This window comes from Muscardinus avellanarius (genome assembly GCF_963383645.1).
Source record: "Muscardinus avellanarius genome assembly, chromosome: 15".
NCBI classification, from domain to species: domain Eukaryota; kingdom Metazoa; phylum Chordata; class Mammalia; order Rodentia; family Gliridae; genus Muscardinus; species Muscardinus avellanarius.
The window spans coordinates 69,495,540-69,513,849 of record NC_137801.1 but is presented as its reverse complement, the minus strand read 5'-3'; the positions used below and the strand labels follow the sequence as shown (position 1 = coordinate 69,513,849).

The window sequence follows — 18,310 nt, the reverse complement described above, 5'->3', positions numbered from 1 at the left end:
CAACGTCCGTCAAAGTCAAGCGGAAAGGTGGGGTGATGTTTTGAGACAGAACAGAAAGTGGAGGGCAGCTGACTTCCCCAGGAGGAAAAGGAATGTTAGCTGATCCCTGTGGGCAGGATTCCTAGCGTCCTCTCTTGCTCATCCACCTCTCGTAGTAAAACTGACCCAGCAGCAGCTCTTGGCTTGAGCGCCGGGCCCCCCCTGCACCTGGGCTTTTTATTGCTGGGGCAGGCCCTATGCTCAGTCCTGACAGCAGAGGGTGCTAGACGCTGGGAGACTTGGGGAGAAAAGAAGGCCCGGCTCCCAGCAAACATCCTGGGCAACGCTGCCAAGGTGGCACTGACCGCTCATTTCCATCAGTTCTGGGATGTGAGGCCCATGCACAGGTGCGCGCCTACCTCTGCTTGCCGGGGTTGAGGGAAAGCTCGTCCACGGCCATGTCGAATTCCGTGCGGATGTCTTCTAGGCAGCCGTTGTCCCCAAAGGCCCCCCACTCCATGTTGACACACATGCGCCCCTCTTCTCCGTCCACCAACTCCACATTGCACATCTCCTCCATGTAGCAGGCATTGCTGCCCGTGCCTGCCAATCACGGGGGCAGCAGGCCTCGCTCAGCACCGGCCTCCTGCCGCCCAAGACTGTGCACCCCCGCCCGGCAAGGATGGTTCGTTTCCTTACCGACAATGAGGCCAACCTCGCAGTGAGGGTCTTCGTAGCCACAGGTCATCATAGTCCCAACGGTGTCGTTCACCACGGCAACCACGTCCAGGTCGAACTCCTGAGAGGACAGAAGCAGATGCCCAGTCCACAAGGGGACCCTTCCCAATATTCTCCTTTCGGACACTGGCGAGGGAGACTTACGTGTATATAAAATATCTCTCTCATGTCGTGGCCCCTTCTCTCATTTCACACAAGTCTCTGTGCTGAAATGTCACCTCCCCAGAGAGATCTTTTCTGGTTGGGCTTCCTTGACCACTCCTCCTATCTGCCCTTTCTTTATAGCCCTTAAGAGTACCTGCCACCGGGTCACAGACTCACGTTTGTAGAACAAGATTCTGTGGTGGACACTCCTGGATTGCCATGCCCAGGGCACAGCTCAGTGCACACGGGAAACTCACCCATTGCTAAGTGACTAAGTTTAATTTTCCTTCCAACCAAAGCAGTGCGCTCAGCATTGCCCCGCTCTCTGAACACACAGGGCACTTGGGTCCTGTGCCGCACTGCTCCTACCTCTCGCCGGTGGATGGCTTCCTTCAGCAGAGTGACCACGTCCTCACCCTCGCAGCCGGACGCCTTGAAGCCTTTGGTCCACTTGAGAAGGATGCTCTGCAACACACAGGGGCACAGAGAAGACCTCAGGGAAGGGCTCCTGGCTCACTGCTGCAGCCCAGCTGTGCTGTTCTCTCTCAGCCCCATGGATCAGACAGGTTCCCCGGTCTACCCAGTCAGCTCACCCACAGATGATGCCACTCCTGTTTTTTGTTTTGTTTTGTTTTGTTTTGTTTTGTTTTTTGGTGGTACTGGGATTCCTGGAAGCCCTTCCAGCTCCGGACTACACTCCCAGACCCATTTTATATTTTTATTTGGAAACAGGGTCTCTTAAATCAGCACGGCTGGCTTTGAACCTGCGCGATCCTCCTGTTTCCAACTCCCAAGCGCAGGGATTACAAGCGTGCGCCACCACGCCCGGCGCCACTGCGCCACTCCTGTTTCTAAAGTACATGGATTCGCTGAGTGCCTCCTGTGCACCCTGTACTGGGTTGAGCACGCCATACGTGCCATATCGCTTGGTCCTCACAGCCACCTTGTGGAACACTTAATCATGATCACACTCACTTCCCAGTAACTGAGGCACCGGCGTCGCTTGTGTGAGGCCTGCAGCTTGGGGAGAAGCACAGCACTCGCTCCCAGCCTGCCAACTCCAGTGAGCATGCCCAGAAGCACCATGAAAGTGCCCCTACACACCTGTTCCCGTCCAAAGCAATTTGCCCTGTCCCCACCCCTTATAGATATCAGAAGGAGCCACGCATGGTGGCACACACTTGTAATCCCAGCCTTTGGGAGGCTGCAACGGGAGGATCACAGTTCTGGGACAGCCTTAGCTACTTAAGTGAGATCCTGTTTCAAATTAAAGAATAAAAAATATGGCTGAGAGTGTAGCTCAAAGGTAGAATGCCCCTGGGTTCCATTCCCAGTATCTCAAAAAAATAATAAATAAATCAGAAGGGACAGTGTGTGTCTCTTAATTTCCAGACTCCAGTACCCACTGTACAAGTGCCATGGCCACAGCTGGGGAGTGTTAGGCTTCACCTCCACCACCCCACATTTCAGTGAGGGGAGCCCTGCAGGCTCCTCATGGCCTGGCTTGAATGTGGTCCTTCACCACATCACAGGACCTTCCTGGAGCAGATGCCTGATAACTTCGCAGGTGGGAGAGACGCTTGCTCCCTGCAGCCCTCTGTGCTGAGGGCACCTTCAGGAACTGCAGTCAGCACTCTCAGATTCCCTTCCCGAGAGGCCGGGACCCACCGGTGGGCCGCACGCCTGCCACCCACGCGCACGGCATCTCCAGGCCTTCTTGATGGCTCATGCCCATCACCTTGGCAGTTCATGAGCCTGGATGCGTCATGCCGTGGCCAGATCCCAGGAGATGTAGAACAAAGCCCATCCCTGTGCAGTCCTGGATCACACACCCACATCCAGACAAGCGGGCCCATCTCCACCCATCTCTCTCGTCTGCAGGACGACCTCCTATCTCTGGGAAACGACGTGTTTGGCACTTTAAAGTTTATACAATGCTCAAGGAACAGCATTCCAGGGGATCCTTATAACAAGACAAGATCAGGCCCCAACAGCTGGGAGACTTGCCCAAGGCCAGCGGCGAGTAAACACAGACAGAGGCCTCAGGCCCCTGTGCCTGCTGAGCGCATCGACGGGGTGATCTCACCAGCCAACAGATAGAGCCGTCTTCCCCTTGGCTCACTCCTCACTTTTACAATCCTGGACTTAACATGTGCCCCTTACAGAAAATTGGAACATGTAGGACAAAACGCAGCAGAATAACCTGGAATCTTACAATTCAGACAGAGACAACTGGCATATCTTTTGGTATACCCGAGAAATATAGAGAAATGTATGTGTTGGCAAGAAAAGATAGTACCTGCCTTAAAAATAAATGTAAGATGTCCAGTGGAGCGTTATGCTTTAATCTTTCTCTTTTGAACTTTCTTTCTCCCCATCAACTCCCTCTTCTGACTCATTCCAAGTCCTGCTCCTCACATTCTTCAGGTTGTGCTCAGAGCACCTAACTGCACGTCCTCTGGGCCCCAGCATCCATCAGCGCCACGCTCCAAACTGCAGCCCTTACTTTTCTGAGCTGGCTTCACCAGCCCAGTTTGTTTGAAAGCATCTTAAGCAGCAGCCTTAACTTCCGCACCTGGCAACTGTATCCACAGCAAACTGCACACCTGTAGCACGCGTGGGGTCCTCTACCTGGCTGAAACACAGAGCAACACCGCTCAGAGAAGAGTGCTCTGATGTGCAAGTCAGCAGCCCAGATCCAAGAGGAGAAGCTGCCTCCTCAGTTCTCTCCTCCACCTCTCAGTGCACCTGGGCGCGCCACACCTTCACCCCCTGGCTCATCCATCCAAGCCAAGATGAAGAGGAACGCAAAGCAAAGGCGAGGCTCGAGAAGAGCCGGAGTATCCACACAACAGAAGAGAGCAGGAAAATGCCCTGTGCCCATAATCAGGGCCTCAGGGGCAGGGCAGCAGGGTTTGAGCACACGGGCCAGCCTTCCATTGGTGGTCTGGCCAACTCTCAAACTAGACGATGTGGAGCAAGACACCAAGCACAGCTACACACCTCATCTTTCTTTTGGTAAAATGAATTTTCAAGCACCTAGCTTAAACAGTTGCTGTGAGGATTAAATGAGATAACACATATCGGAAACCTAACATGCTTTACATTAGGTACGTGCTTGAAATATGTAAAGCTAATATTTGGATTAGCATCATCATCATCCCAAACGCTGTTGGATTTGAGCCACCCCATTTAACCTCCACCAGCCAGCACTCCCTCCTCCCCATCAAGAGGCCCTTCCTCTCCAGGGCTCCCTCCTCCCCGTCAAGAGGCCCCTCCTCCCCATAACTCTCTCCTCCCCATCAAGAGGCCCCTCCTCCCCATCAATAGGCCTCTCCTCCTCATAGCTCCCTCATCCCCATCAAGAGGTTCCTCCTCCCCATAGCTCCCTCCTCCCCATCAAGAGGCCCTTCCTCTCCAGGGCTCCCTCCTCCCCATCAAGAGGCCTCTCCTCCCCAGAACTCCCTCCTCCCCATCAAGAGGCCCCTCCTCCCTATGGCTCCCTCCTCCCCATCAAGAGGCCCTTCCTTTCCAGGGCGCCCTCCTCCTCATCAAGAGACCTCTCCTCCCCAGAACTCCCTCCTCCCCATCAAGAGGCCCCTCCTCCCTAGGGCTCCCTCCTCCCCATGAAGAGGCCCTTCCTCTCCAGGGCTCCCTCCTCCCCATCAAGAGGCCTCTCCTCCCCAGAACTCCCTCCTCCCCATCAAGAGGCCCCTCCTCCCCAGGGCTCCCTCATCCCCATCATGTGGCTCCTCCTCCCCAGGGCTCCCTCCTCCTCGTCTTTCCCTCTTCTCGGCTCAACTTTATCCTCAACTCCTGGGCTGAGTTAGGATCAATAATGCACCTAGGAGAACCCACCAGGAAGGCACCGTTACCTCGTCCAGGCTGTTCTGCTGGCAGGGGAAGGAAAAGGTGAAACCCAGGGGCAGGGACACGCCCTTCATGCCCATGTACTCCAGGAAGTCGGCGATGCACTGGACAATGTGGTCAAAGAGCTGCAAGGAGAAGTCGGGGCGCTGAGGGGAGGGCCTGGCTGGGCAGGCTGAGCACAGGAGCTCAAGGTTCCCACCGAAGGAGCGTGAGCGCAGACACCCACAGGAGCAGAGACCAGCCGGTCCCGGGCTCATGGGCGATAGAGAAAGCGCTGTCACCCAAGGCAGGAGGCCCGCGGGCGCTCCCGCAGGTGCTGCCCACTCACCTCCTCCCCAGTGCCATGCATGACCTCCTGCGGGATGGCGTAGATCTTGTTGTGCATCTCCACCCCGCGCCGCTTCCCGTTGCGCACGCGCACCAGCAGGACCCGGAAATTTGTTCCTCCAAGGTCCAAGGCCAGGAAGTCTCCTTTCTCTGGAAAACAAACACAGGAAGGGGATGAGCTGAGGTGAGAGTGATGCTGGGCCTGACGGGGAAGGGGAGTCTCCTTAGAGGCCTCGAGAGCCCCAGCGGAGTGTGAGCGCCAAGTACCAGTGAAGAAAATAAGATTCCCAGGACCAGATCCCTGCTGGCTCCTTGGTGGTTCGCAAGTGAGTCCATGGAGTAGGGACCCAGAGGTTGGAAGAAGCTCTGCAGAATGTGGGGAATGTAGATACTATACACTTAAAGCTATCTAAGTATACACCATCTGTGCCAAATCAAACGGTTAGATTCTAGAACAGAAGAAACAGCAGAGTAGCAGAGTTCTTTTTTTGGGGGGAGGTGGTACTATGGATTGAACCCAGGGGCATTCTACCTCCAAGCTATACCCCTAGTCCTATTTTAAATTTTTTTAAATTTATTGTGTGGGGTGTGTGTGTGTGTGTGTGGTGCTGGGGGTGGAACCCAGGGGCTTTTCTACCTCTAGGCTATACTCCCAGACCTATTTGATACTTTATTTGGAAACAGGGTCTCACTAAGTTGCTGAGAGCCTCAGTAAATAGCTGAGGCTGGATTCGAACCTGTGAGATCCTCCTGTCTCAGCCTCCCAATTGCCGGGATTACAAGCGTGCGCCACCACGCCCAGCTGAATATATGTATATTATATAATAAACACCCAGTAAGTATTGACTATTATTACTGTTTGCCAAAGAATCCCTGGTTGACTTTATGGAACACTAGAATTTTCTTATAACCAAGTACAGTTGCAGAAACATGTTCCTTCCAAATGGCCAAGGTGAGGGCTAAGGGAGGCCTCCCCAAGAGCCAGCGGTACCCTGACTGTGTACCTGTGCCGTCAGGGGTGGCACACACGTAGGTGGGCAGCATCTTCACGGGAGCGACGGCGTGTGTCTCCTTGCTCAGACCTCGCTCCATTTCCACCTTCATCCTCTTCTTGACCTCCAGCAGCTGCTCGTGGCTCAGCTTTAGAGGCTCCAGGGTCTTCTGGCGGGCCCGGTGTTGATCGGCCAGCCGGTAAGCCACCGCCGTCACCATGGCCGCCCCTTTGCCGCTGCCATCTTCAGAGCGGAGGAAGCGAATGTCGCAGTCGGGCACCAGCCGCCGCACAGCCTTGTGAAGACGCTTGGCAAAGCTGCAGCCACCCGGGGGTGGGGGGGGGAGAGACAGGTGTCAAAGGTCAGTGGTGCAAATGGCTGTACGGTGGCTCGTGGCCTCAGCTCCCAGATGGGAGGCACCTGAGGGCAGATACTGCCGGAGCCTCCGCTCCTCACTCTTCCCTGTGTTAGGAGTCAATGCAGAAAAACTCGGATATTCAACTGTGACCACCCTGGCTGTGTTTACCCTCCATGGAACGGAAAAGACCCTCTCATAAGCCACTGTCCCCTGCATGGTCACCGGAGACCTCATCTGCCTGCTAAGGTCCAATCAGCCTCTGCTAAGGATTAGGGAGCTAAGAAGGCACCTACTTTTCCCCTTCCTTCACTTATGTCATTGCATGCTGCCCGAGAGAGAACCCAAACAGAACAACTGTCTGCAGAAATGCCTTCCTTTTAGACTACGGCTTCTCTTTTGCCACTATCTGCCAGTGATCCCAAAGGGGTCTGAACGGCTAAAGACACTGGGTATATGTAGCAAGACACTCCTCAGACGTGGCCGCTGAGAGCCACAGTCTTGCTGCTCTGAGTGTGGTCTGTGGGCCAGCAGCCTCGCTTGAGCCTGTTAAGATGCAAGCTTTCAGCCTCACTCTGGATCTCCAAACCAAGTCTGCCTCTTAACAAGGTCCCCAGGTCATTCCTGTGTATGTTAAAGTTTTTCAAGCACTGGGCTAGGAGACTAGGGGACCTCAGGGCTGAGGTCTTCCATAGTGACCAATTAGATTACTGAAGGTGCATTAATGAAGGCGCACTGACCTGCCACACATATTAGGACCAAATGATGGGAAAATAAACGAGAACCACAGAAAGGCCTCCTCTAGGTCCCAACTGAAATCTGAACATGTTGGTATCTATAAAACCATGGGGCAGGGTAGGATCACGTCAAAGCCAAAGTCAGCCAGAGAGGCTGGTAGCAGAGGGGCGGGGCTGGCCTCTGGCAGTGGACACAGCATTTCGAGAAACCACCAAGAATCATGTGTAAAGAAAGAATGAAACCCTAACTCCTAGAGAAGAAGGTAGCAGGAAGCGTGCCCAGCAGCCGGCGGGAGGCTCTGAGTACAGCCCAAGCCGTGGGCTTCAGAAATCACCTCCACCCTTGACAGGAAGAACCCCACCTGCCCCGCTGGGAACTTTCATCCTACAAAGACCCCCTCAGCTGCACGGAGTGTCCCAGGTGCTCTGGGGGCGCCATCCCTGCTGGGCCCGGGCGCTGACTCACTGGGGGTGTTTCTTGTAGACAGAGCCATCGACCCCGATGGTGGAGCGCAGCCGCTCCTCGCCCTTGTTCTCCTTGATGCGCCGCAGCACGGCGGCCAGGGTGGCCGCGCAGAGGCTGGCCGAGCGCGTGGACACGATCTGGCAGATCCGGTGCGTGGCCACGCAGTCCTCCTGCAGCGGGTTCAGGCCCAGCCGCACCAGGACCTGGTAGGCCTTCCGGACGCCGTCCTTCTCCCTGGGAAAGAGAAAGCGTGTGGGCACATGCCGGACCCTCCAGTGGTCAGTGGGAGGAGGGTACAGGCTGGCAAGGAAGCCCCTCGGCTCCAGAAAACTCCATCTCCCAGTGAGAGCGGAATCTCTCATCGCCAATTTGCCCTCGCTCGGGGAAAATAGGATGAGGAAGGAGAAGCATACACCACACAGCCCCGCAGAGTACGCGCACACACGCACACGCACACGCACACGCACACGCATGCGCGCGCGCAGCTGCCCCTGGTTCACCTTCTAAATGTTCCTCTTTCCCCAAATGAGAAAAGCTAGTACTTCCTACCTGTGTACTTTACAAAAATTCAGTGGCATTTTGCACATCGAATTAGTGAATGTGAGTTTCTGCTTGATTTCCTTGGCTTAGAGGAGACAGAGGGATTCCCTGCTACCTCTGAACCTGTGAATCCAGCCAGGGGACCCACCTGTGTCCTCTCTAAAGCAGCCAAAGTCTATCTGTGCCTGAAGATGGTAGTAAAAGGCCCTTCTCAGAGGAAACCAAATGCCTCACTAGCGCAAGCACATTCGTCCCCTCGGGCTAAGTGACAAGTAGGCACAGATCCTGCAAGGGTGTCCACGTAACAAAGTTCTTTGAACTGTCTCTCTGTTCCTCTGCACTAACACCACCTTCTCTCTACATCTGATTGCCCGACAGCAGGATCTCCTCCATGTACAGGTGGCAACCTCAAGAACAGGAATGTAAGTCTATAATGCACCAATAAAAGCATATAAAAAATAAAAAAGAACACAGAAACTAGCCCTAACTCTTGGGATGTTATTTATTAAAAAAGGAAAGAAAGAACAAAACAAAATAGGCTATCACCATTCCCATCTGTGCCAGGCTGTAAATGGGTGGCTACATTTATAAGCATCTATGGACCTATTCTCTGTTATGAAGCAGAAGACATAATAAAGTCTCTTTGGAGAAGAGCCAACGAGGAAAGAGACGTCAGAGATTAGGAAGAAGGAAAGAAGACAGGTGCAAATAAGGCATTAGGAGCCCCCTTTCATGCCTCCAACACTAAATTCAGTACTCAGCCCCAGTCCTGCACAAGGGCCAACCACTCTCAGCACCCTGGGTCACTTTGGGACTCTCACCCTCCAAATTAACAAGTGCGGGGAAGTCACAGGCCCACCCTGGGCCACCTCGGACACCCTCATGTGGTCCTGCTTAGAGGTCAAAGGCCAGTGCCCCTTCCACGGTCACAGTTGCCTGCTCTCGCTTCCAGAGACTCAAGTGAACAGGGGTGCACTCAGAAGCTTACTCTTCAATATCGGAAACATCTTTGGTTTCGAAGCAGCCCGTGGTGAGGAGTCCTGGGCTGAGCTTGCCCTGGAAGAGCAGCTCCTCCTTGGCCATCTTCACCAGGATGAGCCGTACCAGCTCCCCCATGTACATTCCGCTGATCATCTTCTCAAACCTGCGGGGGGGAAAACAGACAAGAACAATAGCGCCCCCACCACCAACGAGCGCACAGCGTTCCTGCAGCAGCGAGACGCACACACGGGCATCAGCACACGGCAGAGGACAGCATCCAGTGAGGATTCACTGAGGCAGCATGTTGGGAGCCGGATGCATGATGTGACAGCCAGAGGATCCCCAGGGCTGGGCTGTCCCTCAGCCTGGCATGGAACTATGAGAAAGAACGGGCCCCAAGTGGCCGGGAGAAGCATCCAGGGAGGAAGAACATTCTGAACAGGCTAAATTTTAGGAAAAGTAAGTTTTGTGTAGGGGAATGGTTTTTTTTTTTTCCTCTAGTTAAAAACAAAAACACCAAAAAATGCTTTTTTTTTAATAAAATCTTATATGGAGCCCCAGTATTTTTTTTTATTTATTTATTTATTTATTTATTTTTTGGTGGTACTGGGGATGGAACCCAGGGGCCTTCTACCTCCGGGCTATACTCCCAGACCTATGTTTTTTTTGGAAACAGGGTGTCTTAAGCTAGCGAGGCTGGCTTCGAACCTACGTGATCCTCCTGTCTCCGCCTCCCAAGCGCGGGGATTACAAGTGTGCGCCACCACGCCTGGCCCCAGTATTTATTTCAAGAGAAATAAAATCAATCTGATTCAATATCGGGAATAGGCCCAGCATACCTCCTCATCTCACAAAGGCCATTAGTGGATTCCTGTGAAAGCAAGCTGGGCAGAGTCACAGGAGCAGGTTGGGACAGATCAAGAATCTGCGGTGAGCTGGGTGTGGTGGCACATGTCTATAATCTCAGCACTTGGAAGGCTGAGGCAGGAGGGTCACAGGTTAGAGACCAGCCTCAGCAACTTGGCAATATCCCTGTATCAAAACAAAATAAAAAAGGGCTGGGAGTGTAGCTTGGAGGTAGAATGCCTCTGAGTTCAATCCCCAGTACCAAAAAAAGAAAAGAAAAAAAAAATCTGGTGAACTCACTGAAAGTTTCTGAGCAGGCAGGGAGACAAGAAAGAGTCATTGTTTTAGAAAGGGAGAGGTGGGTTCCAAACTGAGGGTGGTCGGGTAATTTAATTTTCCAACACTAGGTGGCACTGTTTTCTTTAGAAATCAGTCCCTCTTGCTGTGTGCCTGGATGTCATTGTCAATTTACATTATGATGTGAGATTATAATGCACCAATAAAGGCATATTAAAAAAAGAAATCAGTCTTTCTGGCTAGGCCTAGATGACAGAGGAAACCAAGTCCTGGATTTTTTTTCCCCACAAAAAGTGCCCATTGATCTCTCAGAAAGCATCTGGGTCTTCTAAGAAAAGAGGCTCCCAAGGCTGCCAGGACTAACTATGAGTGGGTAGAGGCACGGGGGAGGCCCAGAGCAGGGGTGTGGAAGGGATTTGGACATCACCTCCAGAGAGGAAACCCCAGCCCTCAGGGAGTCGCTTGCTCAGGATCCAGGGCCAGTGAGGCAGGATTGGAGTCCCAGGACAGGGCGTGGACGGGGTCACCCATCGGGTCCCAGGCTGGCTTCAGCTGTGAGCACCTCTGCTTTCTCATCTCCCCCACAAAGCTGGCTCTAAGGGAGCTGATGGGCCAGCAGGTCTCCACAGCGTGGGGTCTAAAATGACTTCGGGGCTACCACTGCTGATAATTCGGAAAATGTCCTCTGAACCTTTGTCATGGCTGACGCCTGGCTGGCAGTTGTGTCTTTTGGCACTTCAAAGGGTGCCTGGCCCCTCAGAATGACATAGATATGTCTCGTTAATGGAGGCAGGTAATGAGTAAGTGACTTCTCAGCTCATAAACCTCTCATAACCCACGGCAGACACAACTAGATGTTCTTTAAAAAGTTCCAGTAAGTGGACTCACATTTCAACATGTGACAGAAGCTTGTGACTTAAAGAAATCATGCTTTGAACAAGCAAAAATACTGAACCCCCCCCCCAAAAAAAAATGGCCACTCACTAGCCAGGCATGGTGGCACACAGCTGTGATCCCAGTACTTGGGAGGCTGAGACAGGAAGATCGCAGGTTCGTGGCCAGCTTTGGCAACTTAGGCCCTCTGCAATTTAGTGAGACCCTATTTTAAAAATTAAAAATAAAATAAGCGCCAAGAGTAGTGGTGCACGCTTGTAACCCCGGTACTCGGGAGGCTGAGAGAGGAGGATCTGGATTCGAGGCCAGCCTCAGCTACTTAGTGAGGCACTCCACAGCTGATTGAGATCCTTTTTAAAAATAAAGAATAAAAACTCAGGATGGGGGTGTAGCTCATGGGTAAGAATGTCCCTGGGTTCAATCCTCGATACCAATAAAAGAATGCTACCTACCCCTAGCCCACTTTATAGGGCCGTTTGCCTTTCCAAGTGGAGAACTGCTCAAAGTGTTCCCAACACAGTCACAGCCCCAAGAAGCCCAGAGAGGTGCCACATTGCTCAAAGTGTTTTGCAACTGCCTTTGGTACTTGCAGCAACTCTGTTTCCAGATCTTTGATAGGGACATTTTGCAAATGTGAGAACAAAATAATGTTGTATAAGAGTCAAAAGTAACAAACAAACAGCCTGGGTGTGGTGGCACACGCTTGTGATCCTTGTGATCTCAGCGCTTGGGAGGCTGAGACAGGAGGATCAGGTCTGAAGCCAGCCTCTTAGTGAGACCCTGTTTCCAAATAAAGTATCAGGTAGGTCCGGGAGTATAGGCCAGAGGTAGAAAAGCCCCTGGGTTCCACCCCCAGTACCACATACACACACACAAAAAAAGTAACAAACGAACAAAAAAAGACAAGTCTGCCCAGGCTTGAGTGTGTAATATTCAGGATGCAAAATGCTGGGGGCCTGTCTCCAATCCACCTCAGGTCATGGCTGGCACACAAGCCCAGCACGTGGGCCAGCTTTTCCACAGGCTTGGGTCCATCTGCAGCTGGGACAGGAGGCCCTGGGGCTCCGTGGGCCCCCAGTGAGCAGCCTTCTGGTACTCTGGGTCAGTAGTGGAGTAAGAGCTACAAAAAGAGGCTTTCAGGGACCCTCATCTTGACCATCTCACTGTGACTTCTCTTATATGACTCATATCTACAGAGAGAAGGTGGAAAGAAAAGGGCCCCACATCTAGAATATGACCTTCCAGCTGGGCGTGGTAGCACTTGCCTGAGATCCCAGTACCTGGGAGATGGACACAAGAGGATCATAGGTTCAAGATCAACTCAGCAAATCAGCTAGACCCTGTTTCAATTATATATATATAACCGGGTGTGGTGACACACACCTATAATCCCAGTACTTGGGAGACTGAAACAAAATGATCACAGGTTCAAGACCAGCCTCAGCAACTTAGCCTCTCAACAACTTAGTGAGACCCTGTTTCAAAACAAAATAATAGCCGGGCGTGGTGGCGCACGCTTGTAATCCCTGCGCTTGGGAGGCGGAGACAGGAGGATCACGCTGGTTCGAAGCCAGCCCCACTGGCTTAAGAGACCCTGTTTCCAAAAATAAAAAAAAGTATAATAGGTCTGGGAGTATAGCCCGGAGGTAGAAGGGCTTCCAGGAACCCCAGTACCACCAAATAAATAAATAAAAAATAATAATAATTTTAAAAGGGCTAGGATATAACTCAGAAGTGGAATGTCCCTGGCTTTAGTCCTCAGTACCATGAAAATAAATAAATGAAATATAAAAGGTCTGGGGGTGTAGTTAGGATAGAGACTGCCTCTGGGTGAATAACCTGGCTTATCTGCTTGCTGTCCATTCAAGAAACCTCTCATCAATTTATATTCACAAATTCTAACCACAAACGATTCCCATAATCATTGGGTGCTTTGGCAACCACTGGGGGCCAATGTTGGACCGTAAAGAAAACACTAAAGCCCAACCCTAGGTTCACCCCCACCCACCGCGCACCAGGGGCCCAACCACTCACAGCTGCTTCCCGGGGTTCAGCGAGCCCATGTCGATCTCCCGGTCAAATTCAGTACGGATGTCATTGAGAGCGCCATCGTCCCCAAAGGCCCCCCACTCCATGTTGATGCACATCCGCCCCTCGTCACCCTCCACCGTGTCGATGTGGCGCATCTCCTCCATGTAGCAGGCGTTGCTGCCAGTGCCTGGCCGAAGCAAAGGACGGCTCAGCGCCTCCTTCTACCGCCTTCCCGCTCCCCTTCTCCCGCTCACACCACTGTCCGGAGGCTGCCAGGGCATGGGATTCCTCACCACAGAGTCCTGGGGCAACCCAATACATAGCCTCTACCACCCCCAGCTGCATGAGTCTTGGCCCCCTGCAGTTACTGCACCATTATCTTCAAATATGAAGTATGGAGAAATACCCAGGCCATGGGTCTCTGTTCCTTTTCAGCCCATACCCTCCCTCCGTGGGACAGCAGCAGCCCTCACCCAGTGCTCACTCACCCACGATGAGACCAATCTCACAGTTCTGGTCATCATAACCACAGGTCATCATGGTCCCAACCGTGTCATTCACCACGGCCACAATGTCAATATCAAAGTCCTGTGGGAACCGAAGAGAGGGCTCTGACCTTCGCCTTCACAGATGGGATGGAGAGGCACGGCTCAAATGCAACAGGGCTTCCCCCTTACTAACTCAGCTCAGAGCCAAAGGTTGGAGCTGGAAGCTGAGGTCTACACCCAGTTGAACACAAGGAACTCACTTCCAACCTGCTTGTTCTCATCATGGAGGGCAACTTTCCTGATGCTCTGTGATCTACTTTGTAGCTATCACTGCACTAAGAAGAGTCTGTCTTGTCTTCTCTCTCTTCTCCTTATCCCCTTCCTGGCTTTCTCTTTCTCTCCCCCCTTCTCTGCCCATAATTCCTCTTGTGTTAGACCTTTACCTTGTCCTCTTTCTGCCCCATTGCACCAACAGCAGACCCACTTCCTAACTTGCCAATGATCCTCAGTCTTCTTCAGGTTAAGGACTGAAGGGTTTTCCTTGCACTAGGGCTAAGATTACTTTCCATCATGCTGATTTCAAAACCCCAAAGGCATCTGATCACATGCAAAATTACTGGGCAAGCAGAGCAGGAAGAAGAAAACCTCTCCTTAAGTTCTACAAACGCTTCCCGGCTGACTTTGATGACAGACAGGGAGAGACTTCAGAGTGGACCCAAAGGAGCCTGCACACCGCAGGGTCCCAACCGTCTCCCAACTCACCCCTCTCCGTTGAATGGCCTTCCGGATCAGAGCCACCACATCTCTGCCTTCCACTCCACTGGACTTGAACCCCTTAGTCCATGAGACCAGGAAACTCTACAAAGGACCGAGGAATGAATACTTATCTCCCACAGCCCACACACAAACCACACTCCTCCTACTGCCATCATTAACAGAGTCCACTGGTGCTGGGCTAGAGTTGTGATTGAATTTTTAAACTATCTCCTGGCCAGTCTTGGAAGAAGAAAGTCGGGTTCCACCAAAGACCAGGAAAGAAGATTGACTAAATAAATAAAAAGACCAGGCTATATAGACTATCAAAATAAGCTATGTATATCCTGATATTATTAACTCTCCAGGCATCTTTCTTCCAAGGGTCTTTATCACAAACTTAAAACCAGAAGAGTCCCTAATTTCTTATTCACATTACCCCGTGAAATCTGTGTGGAAGGGAGGGGAACAAAGAGCAACCCCCTCCCCACTTTTCACCATCCTAACACACACACACACACACACACACACACACACACACACACACGTCACCCAAAACAGAAGGCATAATACTGAAACCTCATCTGCATGCCCACTTACTCCAGTCCCCAACACCACAGCAGCAGGTGGCCAGAGAGGCCTTCCCAGCCCTAAGAGCGAAGCAGCGACACCTCAGAAGCACCCGTCTTACCTCATCTAGTTTAGTCTGGTGGCAGGGGAAGGAGAAGGTAAAGCCCAGGGGCAGCTTCTTGTCTTTGATTTGTAGCTTGTCCATGAAGTTGGCCAGACATTCAGCAATGTGATCAAACAGCTACAGAAGAGGAGCAGGGGAGGCAGAAGAGCAGAGAAATCAAGAGCCTGGACTTTGGCTGCACAAAGGACCTCGTTGAGGTTGCCCCGTTCTTTACCCTACCCTCTGAAGTCTTCATTGTGTTCATCCACACACTGGGAATGATAACTGGTCCTGCCCACCCAGTCGACATGAGTCAGTAACATATAGGGCTTAAAGGCAGTTGGTGCTTATCAAATGGTGCCTTCCACCTGAATGGTTTGTCCAAACCTCTCTCAAAATAACACAAGGAACTGGGGAAGGGGAAATCGCGACCTAAGTTATCAGGAAGTCAGTGCATTGGAGAACACAGCATCCTTTGGTGGCCCTGTCAGATCCCCAACACAGATGCCCAGTTGATTATCTTACGAGAAAGAGAAGTTCATCTCTCTGCCAAGAAGTACTTCAGCATCCCTGTGTCTTGTGTCTGGGGGAGGGGTGAGACATTTTTACATTGACCTCCCCCCCCCCACCTTTGGCACTGGAGATTGAACCCAGGGGCATTCTAGTTCCTAGACACACCCCTGGTCCTATTTTATATTTTTATTTTGAAACAGGGTGTCACTAAGTTGCTGAGGGTCTCAACAAGTTGCTGAGACTAGCCTTAAACCTAAGATCTTCCTGTCTCAGCCTTTCAATACTGGAATTACAGGCATGCATTACCACACCCAGTTTCTCTCAGTTGGCATTCTATGACCCAACTTAACAAAAACAAGTAACTTTTATATTTTTCCTTTATTCTAGAAAACGAATCTCCTGGAGGCAATTCAAAGAAGTTATTTTTGTTTTCTAACTTCAAACTGGAAGACTCGGTACTCCATAAAGAGCCCTGAAGAATAAATAGTGTTTTGAAGATAAGCAGCCTCACAACTTTGACCACACTGAGTTGTATGGAAAGCTGTATTCACAATAAGACAGGCTTTCAATCAGCCCCAAAGCCCACAACACCCTGACTTCCTTCTCGGCCACTCAGCACTCTCAGAGAGAAGTTGGTGACACTCTAGATGCTGAGAGCCTGAGGCCACGGGCATTTTGGTACAAAAAGTAAGCAGAGACCAAAGAGGCTGGACACAGTCCAAGGGTGAGGTTGACCAGGTGGCAAAACCTAAAAGCCAAAGGTGCAGAAAGGAGTGGTAGAGAACAATTGTATTTGTTTTTTTCCTTTTTAGAAAGAAGCAAGACAGACTCTACTAAAGATTTCCTAAGTGTAGTCCTGGGCCAGCAGCATTATCCCTATCACCTGGAAACACATTAAAAATGCCAATTCTATCCTTACCTATTCCAAGACCCACAGTAGCACAAACTCTAGGGAAGAGGCCCAGCAAATCTCTTTTCTTTTCTTTTGTTTGGTAGTGGTGCTGGGGTTTAAACCCAGGGCCTTGTGCATGCTACGCAAACAAACGACCACTAAGCTACATCCCTGGTCCCAGCAAATCCATTAGCAAGCCTTGGGGAATGCTGATGCAAAAGTTTAAACCATAGAAAGTTATCTGCATTTACTTAGCACTGAGGTCAAGGGAGGGAGATTCACAGACCCATTAGGTCTCCTGATGCCTGGGGTATGGTCTCTGCAAAAGGGACCCATGAAGACAAGGCCAGTTCTAGCTGAGATCCCTGGGTGGCTTCTGTCTTTCTGCCTGATCCCATGTGAAATTAACTGTAGCTCCAAACTAAAACATTCTCAGGGGCAAACGCTGAGCCAGGACTGGGCTCTCTCACCAAAGCACATGGGCCAACTCCTTTGAACAGAGGTCGAACATTTTAATACATAAATTAGGTTTCTAGAGAGATATTCAGCAAGTTCTGCTCTTCTATCAAGAAACTGATGGGAAATAAATTTGCGATATAGTAAACAAATTCCCAGTACTTTCTTCCTGATAACCACACCAAGGAATGTGTGCATGTATTAACGTTATCACTTTGAATCTCACTATTATGAATAATCACAATGCATCGGTAAAAGTATTTTTCAAAATGATGTTTAGCACAGTCTTAACAACAGCAACAACAAAAAGAAGCTGCAAACGTTGTGCTAAGAGACACACCATCTTCAGAGACAGACTAGCTTTAGAAGGAGAAGCAAGATGGCTTCCTCTTACCAGCCCTGACCACTGCTCTACCCCAACTCACCTGCCCCCTGCACAGGAGGAAGTGGGGGAAAAAAAGGCAGTGAAGACACTATAAATACTGCCTTGGCCCAGACAGCAGCCACTGGCCGTCTCTGGCTGTTTCAATTCATTAGAATTTTACAAAATTCCAAGTGCTTAATTCCTTGGGCAGCTGATAGCTGCTACCATATTGCAGAGGGCAGATACAGAATAGTTCTACCATTGCAGAAAGTTCTCCTGACCAGCGCTGAGCTCAAAGAATCTATACCTTTTTAAAAATGGGAAAGGAGACCATCTGCTTACTGGAAGACTATGTCCTGTCCTGTTAGCTAAGGATCTACGGATAAGATGCTGGGGGAAAAAAAGCTAACACCTTCCTGCCATAAAAAGGCTCAAAGGGCATCCTTGTGTGAAGTTTAAAAGGGTTTCTTTTCCTTATTGATCTGAGTATTTGCTCACTCCCTTTCCCACAAAATACACTTTAAAATCTTAAGTGGCTGTAATCTACTGCCCCGCAATGGAAGCCAGTGTGCCAGAAGACAGATGTGACCCAGGGACCCCTGGGTGCCCAAGTTCTCAGTTCTTCAAGAACCTTGCCAAGTCTGGAATTTGGTGATTTGCTCTTGGTGTCAACCAAATTGCATTTTCAGAATCTACTTATTTTCATTTAATTAAAATGTTTAGGCCTAATACCCAATGGTGGGGCAGGATAGGTAGGTAGGTAGGTAGATAGATAGATAGATAGATAGATAGATAGATAGAGATATCTGCACCAGTATTTTAACTAAAATAGTCTAAATTTCCTTCCAGTCTTTTTTCCAAATATTCTGTTACTTTTAGACACAGTATTATTTCTCTTATTTAAGGTGAAACAAATAATTCTCTTTTCTCCTTGTTTTCCTTCTTTTTTCTTTCTTTCTTTTTTTTTTTTTTTT

General features: G+C 50.7%; 1 protein-coding gene across 1 annotated transcript in view; it reads right to left on the bottom strand.

Annotated features, from left to right (window-relative positions):
- HK2 (hexokinase 2) overlaps window positions 1–18,310 on the bottom strand; it is a gene marked incomplete at both ends in the record, with an annotated part of 66,788 nt that overhangs the window by 4,806 nt on the left and 43,672 nt on the right. The window contains 12 exons of the mRNA XM_080711125.1: window positions 399–582; window positions 679–778; window positions 1,231–1,326; window positions 4,737–4,856; window positions 5,060–5,208; window positions 6,063–6,367; window positions 7,609–7,842; window positions 9,137–9,292; window positions 13,201–13,384; window positions 13,686–13,785; window positions 14,448–14,543; window positions 15,130–15,249. Of these exons, the coding sequence (XP_080567251.1) occupies window positions 399–582; window positions 679–778; window positions 1,231–1,326; window positions 4,737–4,856; window positions 5,060–5,208; window positions 6,063–6,367; window positions 7,609–7,842; window positions 9,137–9,292; window positions 13,201–13,384; window positions 13,686–13,785; window positions 14,448–14,543; window positions 15,130–15,249 (1,844 nt within the window). The remainder of the gene's footprint in view (window positions 1–398; window positions 583–678; window positions 779–1,230; window positions 1,327–4,736; window positions 4,857–5,059; window positions 5,209–6,062; window positions 6,368–7,608; window positions 7,843–9,136; window positions 9,293–13,200; window positions 13,385–13,685; window positions 13,786–14,447; window positions 14,544–15,129; window positions 15,250–18,310) is intronic.